The sequence below is a fragment of the Salarias fasciatus genome, chromosome 10 (genome assembly GCF_902148845.1).
Source record: "Salarias fasciatus chromosome 10, fSalaFa1.1, whole genome shotgun sequence".
In the NCBI taxonomy this organism is placed as follows: Eukaryota; Metazoa; Chordata; class Actinopteri; order Blenniiformes; family Blenniidae; genus Salarias; species Salarias fasciatus.
The window spans coordinates 26,826,215-26,833,486 of NC_043754.1; the positions used below are offsets into that span (position 1 = coordinate 26,826,215).

Below are 7,272 nucleotides of genomic sequence, written 5' to 3' on the forward strand. Positions count from 1 at the left end.
AAGCATGGCGGGCTTGAACCGTGTGTTTGTGAACCGTACCTGCTCCAGCAGGGCTTCACTGGAAACCTTGAGGAAATAAGGTCATAAAAAAGCAGAACTAGTCTTGACTTGGTCTCAGTCCCAGTCCTGGTCTTGGGATGTTCCAGTCTTGGTCCTGACTTGGTCTTGGCCCCTTAACGTTCCTCTTGTGTTCCTCTTGCTCCCCAGAGCATTTCATAATTTAGTAAAACTGATTTTTTTTTAATTATAGTTTGTTTAATTAAATAGAAGTTCCTGACAGAGAACCTTCTTCATTCATTCATCCATTCAGTCACAGTCAGACTATATGCAGATGATGTGGCGCCCTCTTGTGTTCACTGTCAGTGCAGTAAAGGGCTCTTTCCATGCTCATCTTTTCAAAACCAAAAAACATGAATAACAAACATTCACATCAGAACGTCTGAAAACTTAAATAACGCATCTGAAGCCTCCTAAAGGAAAAACTCCTGTCATGAAGGAGGCCTCCACACGCTCGGCTTTGTGTCAGAAACATGCAGGCGTGAAGCCTCGTCCTCGGAAGAACTGCACCGCCCCCAAAGACTGAACGTCTGGGTCCGTTTAACGCAGCAAGTCCTCATCCAGTCCAGGACACGTCGATGTGAGGACACGGTGTTTGAGAGAACTGAACTGTTTTCCTCCTGTTCCGGCCTCCCGATCGATGGATGTAATCTTTACTGCGGCTATCAGACGGGAGGCCAGTCCTTTGTCCACCTCAAGATTTCATTAGAGCCGTTTTAGAGGGAGGGAGGGGGAGATTAAGGGCTTAAAACTGTGTGTGTGTAACTGTAGAAGCCCACCTGTTACAGAATAATGCATTGAGAGAGGCAGGATGGCACCCTGGGGCATTTAAAATAGCCCTCTGTCAGTCCCCAGCCACGCAGAGGCAATTATCTCCTGAAGGCAGCGAGTCAACATTCAACACAACAGAGACGCCAGGTAACCATTCCACCATGAAGTACAACATGAGCCACACACACACACACACACACACACACACACACACACACACAATGGAGCTAGAACCAGCGGTATACTCTCCAAACAGTCTTTAAACTTTACCCAGTCTGGTGTATTTTTAAGAGGTGAAGAACTAGAAATTGTTCCTGATAGGTTCCTGACTTAGGTGTGATTCTTGATTCAACACTCAGTTTTAAAAAACATGTCAAGAGCCTATCAAACACAGTAAAGTTTAATCAAAGAAATTTTCAGCAGATTCGTCAATATATAACGCTTGGAGCCGCAAAAATGTTCTTACATTCAATGATTTTGTCCCACATCGAATACTGTATCACATGCTGGTTGCTGATGAGTGTGGGTACTTCAAAATCTATAGAATCTCTTTACAAAAATTCATTAAAAGTTTTTTTTGACAAAAAGCCGAGATCCCACCATATCTGTGATGTTTTACAAAAGCACAACCTCCTGAATTTAGAGAATTTGAAGCATTTCAAATCAGCATGTTTTGTGTAGAAAGTGTTTCATGGACTGGCACCCCTCCACTGTTGGACTACTTTAAAATAAAGACTGGTGCCAGGACATGTTGCACCTCTAGGGGCGACTGTGAGGCGGAAAAGAGAAGCAGAGGAGTCTCTAGGATTTAACCCGGGGGTCAGAGTTCAGTTTTCACCTCGCTGGACACATCGACCTGAAGAACTCTACAGCAGTGGACATGGTATGTCTTCGATGCAAACCCTCAGGAGGGATGCTCATGGGGGTCAGACTGGTTCAGCTGGTCAAAATGAGCACAGCCCCGCTCTGAAGGACCGTGTGAGCGGCAAACCTTTTTCTAGAGAGTCCCACCCTGTGGAGCAGGCTCTCTGATCAGGCCAGCGTCCCGCCCCCAGCTGCAGCACAGCTGGCAGCAACCAGGAGCTTTTTTCTCCAGCGTCGGCATTAAAGTGAGGTGTGCTGAAGCAGGCAGAGACCCAAAACATGCAGGACACCCTTCCTTAATTCTCTCAAAACTCCAGAAATGTCTGATGATCAAAACAACAATCCAGGGTTTAATATCTCACTGCAGAACTGGAGAAGATTATATCAGATTATATCAGATTATATCAGATTATATCATACTCAAAGCAAAAAGATCCTCAGGACAGACGATACACTGGTGAGAGGATCCAACTTTTATCGAACTTCCACTTCCAACCGTTCACTGGATGCTTCTCCATGGTGAGAGCCCCCCCTCGTGGCCAGAGGCTGTTGCTGCAGTGAGACCAGAGGAAGGGAAGGAGGCCGGTCAGCGGATTAAACCAGGACTCAGGTCCAGTGTGCAGACTGGAAAACACTTCCAGAGATCACTAATGAGGACCAGACAGGGCTTATTAGACAGACTCACTCAAGACCACACCCTGGAATCAACCAAAAACAAAATGAAAGGACTGAAGCTGTCATGTGAGGTTTAGACTTCCATTTGCGGATTGGTCTTTTTGCAGATAGCGTAATATTCAGATTCAAAACTCTCAAACCCGTTGTTGAGACGATAAAAGCATGACATCGGGCGGTCCTGAGTCCTGGAGCCTGGGGGTGGCTCAGCTCTGCGTCACTGTTTGATCTCTTAATAATCCAAATAAATGCTACAGATTTACTGTATTTATACTTTTCAGAGCACTCATGATGAAAAGTAATAAAACTGGTCATATGGAGCTTTTATATGATCAATCAGTGTGGAACTGTCACCAAATTATGGCAAGAAACCACATTTGGTGGCCATTTTGGACGCCATCTTGATTCAGTTACTTCTATACTGACATTATGAAGAAGAAACGTGAAACCTCTGATCACTGACGTCTGTGTTCAGCAGGGAAACTGGCTCTTCAGCAGGTTTACGTTTCAGTTTATCTCAGAAGTTCCCTCTCAGCCTGGAGCAGCAGTCGGCGGATCAGGAGTTAAAGCCAAACATTTCCAATTGACTGAAAATCTTTTCCTGTTGAAGGCAGTGCAGCTCGTCGCTCTGACTGAACACGTTCTGCAGTGCAGCTGAACGGGAGGAAGGAGCCGTGGAGCCGAGGACCACCTGGAGAACGTCCACAGCTTGTCTAAGTTTCAGCTCCTTTTCTTCATTTACTGTCTCCTGTCTTTGGCCCAGATGTTTTCATACCTGGAGAAAGAGGAGAGACATTCTCCTCATGGCGGCACAGATGTCAAGACGAGGGGAGGTTTTTCCCGAGGCCTTTAAGTGGGACTTGATGATGGCTGAAGCCTCGCGGGTGTCCATATTCAGGCTCGCTCAGTCCTTTTCCACAATGCCATCTCCGCATGGAGCTCATGAATCATTCTGCAGCCTTTTAATGGAGCTCTGGAAAGTCGGGAACACTCCTGCAAAGAAATCAGAACAAAAAAAAACATAATTACAACTCATAATTGTGACCATCTCAGAGTTGATTTGTGAACGTTGCCTCTTACTCCACATAGAGACATTTGACTAGACACCGAGGCAAAACACAGAAACCGTTTGTACAAGAAAATTCTAAACCAGGGCTGCACAGAAACACGGTCAAATCAAAAATCTGCCAGAAAACCACCTTCATGGAAACGGGCTCAGTTTCCGGGTCTTCTGTGGCGTCCAGTCTGGACAGACCGACGTCCCAGAAGTGTGGCTGATGTGGGTTTACGTTCACACTGTGGTTTCAGTGATTTTTAAGTGATGAGTTTGCACCCGTCAAAAGAGAAGCATTTTACACAACATCTCATTGAAAATACATTTATCAGTTTAACTTAAACCATGAAAGAAATGTTGATTTTAGAACTTAAGGAACAGAAGTGTCAGAACGACGCCGTGCTCATTGACACCGTGCTCTCTGTAAAAAGGAGCCACTCATACCCGACCCCCTCCTCTGGTGCCACATGACTCAGGAGGCCTCTAGAAATTAAATAAATGAAATGATTACCTGCTTAATAATTCCAAAAATGCTTTGTTTTTATGCAGCACTTTTCTGAACACTCAGACGCTTTATGACTGCATGATTCATCCGTTCCACACTCGGCAGCGGGGGTAAGCTGAGTGAGCCACAGGGGGAGACCTGACAGCAGCGAGGCTGCCGTTCTGCCCCATCGGCCCCTCCGACCAGCCACCCTCCCCCGACACACTGCAGTTACACTGAAAACCCCAGAACACACACAACAGACGAGTGGGAGTAACGAACAACACACACAGATCCTTATGGCAGCCGCAAAGCCAAACAGCCGCATGGACCTGCTCAGCGATGAAGCATGAGAAGGAGGAGATGTGCTGAATAAACAAGCTGCACCGACTGAAAGAACAAGACAGTTACGTTCAGGACACGAACAACGCTGTTTGGGGGACAAAGGGTAGAATGAGGGGGGATGTACCTGTTCCAGCCTCTGCAGGAGTCTGGTGCTGACTGAGGGACATGAAGCTCTGAAAGAAGTTCTGCTTCGGGAACTTCTGTGTCACAGTAGACGGATTCACCGCTGAAGTCAGGGAGGCAGCGTTTCCTCTCCAGATGTTTTCCCTGGCAGAACCGAACCAGCCTGGCGCCACTCGGTGGAGGACGTGTCCAGGATGCCGGACCCTGCGCCTGCCAGTGTTCGATATCGGCTTTTCTTGAGGCAAGATGAAGTGGAATAACGTCGCCGCTGCTGCTCTTCATCAAGAAATCTGATCAGGACAGTAGAATATGGTCCACATTTGTGTTTGCTGAGGGAGAAACGGACTCCCTGCAGTTTAGAGGTAAGTTCAGATTTGCAGCTTGCAGCTACACCACGTGTCCTGGACCTGGATCGTCTCCGCAGCGCATTCTTATCAACAGCACAGTCAAGGATTCGCTCCACTGACGGTTTCTACAACACATTTAGGTTTGAACATTCAATAAAAACAATTCATATGACATTTAGGGTTATGATAGGATTATGAAACCACCAAAAAAACAAGAACCTTTCCCTCCCCCCCAAAAAACAAAACAAAAAAACCCTCTAACCCTAACCCTCTGAGATCTGCAGTGTGAGGGAGAATGTATAAAACACAGATGAAGTCGGATCATAATCTAAGTTTACAGTGCAGTAACTACTTTTGACCACCAGAGGGCAAACAGAGTGACGTCCGTGACCAGTGCAGGTGTTGCATCATGCCAAAAATAAAAAACTAAATGTCACTGCTCAATGTTTGACTGGATGGATGGAAAGACGGTTTCCAAGCAGCAGATTGTGCCCAATTTAAGGGATTTTCTGTATTTTTTAACCGAAATCAGAGATGAACCAACCAGAGCTTCAAAAGAACAATGCATCTTTATTGAAAGGTCGGTTAAAACTAGGCTTCCAGAGCAGAGGCAGTGCCTGTCAGCCGGCGTTGAGGGCGTAGAGCACGTCGTCCTGGCTGACGTTGAGGCGGACGCGCTGCAGCAGGCCCAGCCGGCTGGACTCCAGCAGCAGCAGGCGGCAGGCCCCCAGCCGCTGGCACACAGCCTGGACCTCCGACACCGGGGCCGGCTGCAGCCCCTCCACCAGGCTCAGGGCCTGGTGCTGCACCAGCACCTGCAAGACCGGCCGGGGGATTAACACACACGCACGCACACACACACACTTCCACCGTGTGGAGTCTGGCTCCGCCCACCTGCTGGAACGTGGCCTCCTCCAAACCCAGCCGGCGGAACTCGGCCACCACGGCGCGGAGGAAGAGCTGCTCCTGCAGCGCCGCACAGCTGCAACACAGCGGGGGGCGGGGCATCAGCGGCGGACACACACACACACACACACACACACACACACACACACACACGGGGACCGACCTGATGGTGGTGATGTACGGGGAGGAGAACATCTCGTTCATGGCCTCCATCACGTGACCGGTTCCCACCAGGCCGCCGGACGCCTGCTCGCAGATCTCCGTGGCTCTGCGGCAGATGTCCAGACAGCGGCGTGCGTCCCCCGACAGGGCCGCCACCTGCCAGAGGAGGGGGCGGTGAGAGGCCGGGAGACAGCTGGGGCGGGGCGGGGCGGGGGGCGGGGCCTACCTTCCTGGACACCAGCTGCAGGGCGTCGTCCTCAAACGCCTTCAGCCGGTTCAACCGAGACGTGACGATCTGCTGCAGCTGCCTGAAGGAGTACGGCTGGAAGGACATCCGGGTCAGACCCTGAGAGACCACATCAGACCCACAGAGACCACATCAGACCCCGTCAGGCCCAGAGAGACCCCGTCAGACCCAGAGAGACCCCGTCAGGCCCAGAGAGACCCAGAAAAACCCCGTCAGACCCAGAGAGACCCCGTCAGACCCAGAGAGACCCCGTCAAACCCAGAGAGACCCAGAGAAACCTCGTGAGACCCAGAGAGACCACGTCAGGCCCAGAGAGACCACGTCAGGCCTAGAGAGACCCCGTCAGGCCCAGAGAGACCCCGTCAGGCCCAGAGAGACCCCGTCAGGCCCAGAGAGACCCAGAGAGACCCCGTCAAACCCAGAGAGACCCCATCAGACCCAGAGAGACCCCGTCAGACCCAGAGAGACCCAGAGAGACCCCGTCAAACCCAGAGAGACCCAGAGAAACCTCGTGAGACCCAGAGAGACCCCGTCAGGCCCAGAGAGACCACGTCAGGCCCAGAGAGACCCCGTCAGACCCAGAGAGACCCCGTCAGACCCAGAGAGACCCCGTCAGACCCAGAGAGACCCCGTCAGGCCCAGAGAGACCCAGAGAGACCCCGTCAAACCCAGAGAGACCCCATCAGACCCAGAGAGACCCCGTCAGACCCAGAGAGACCCAGAGAGACCCCGTCAAACCCAGAGAGACCCAGAGAAACCTCGTGAGACCCAGAGAGACCCCGTCAGGCCCAGAGAGACCACGTCAGGCCCAGAGAGACCCCGTCAGACCCAGAGAGACCCCGTCAGACCCAGAGAGACCCCGTCAGACCCAGAGAGACCCAGAGAGACCCCGTCAAACCCAGAGAGACCCAGAGAAACCTTGTGAGACCCAGAGAGACCCCGTCAGACCCAGAGAGACCCCGTCAGGCCCAGAGAGACCCCGTCAGGCCCAGAGAGACCCCGTCAGACCCAGAGAGACCCCGTCAGACCCAGAGAGACCCAGAGAGACCCCGTCAAACCCAGAGAGACCACGTCAGGCCCAGAGAGACCACGTCAGGCCCAGAGAGACCCCGTCAGGCCCAGAGAGACCCCGTCAGGCCCAGAGAGACCCCGTCAGGCCCAGAGAGACCCCGTCAGGCCCAGAGAGACCCCGTCAGGCCCAGAGAGACCCCGTCAGGCCCAGAGAGACTCACCAGCCGGC

General features: G+C 51.4%; 1 protein-coding gene across 1 annotated transcript in view; it reads right to left on the reverse strand.

The window, feature by feature from the left end:
- Positions 1 to 5,288: 5,288 nt before the first annotated feature.
- Positions 5,289 to 7,272, reverse strand: part of orc1 (origin recognition complex, subunit 1) — a 10,900-nt gene continuing 8,916 nt past the window's right edge. Inside the window, exons 13-17 of the mRNA XM_030100159.1 lie at positions 7,265 to 7,272; positions 6,012 to 6,131; positions 5,787 to 5,941; positions 5,612 to 5,699; positions 5,289 to 5,532 (exon numbers count right to left, since the gene is read on the reverse strand). The exon at positions 7,265 to 7,272 is cut by the window's right edge and continues 142 nt beyond it. Coding sequence (XP_029956019.1) covers positions 5,338 to 5,532; positions 5,612 to 5,699; positions 5,787 to 5,941; positions 6,012 to 6,131; positions 7,265 to 7,272 — 566 coding nt within the window. The 3' untranslated portion in view covers positions 5,289 to 5,337. The remainder of the gene's footprint in view (positions 5,533 to 5,611; positions 5,700 to 5,786; positions 5,942 to 6,011; positions 6,132 to 7,264) is intronic.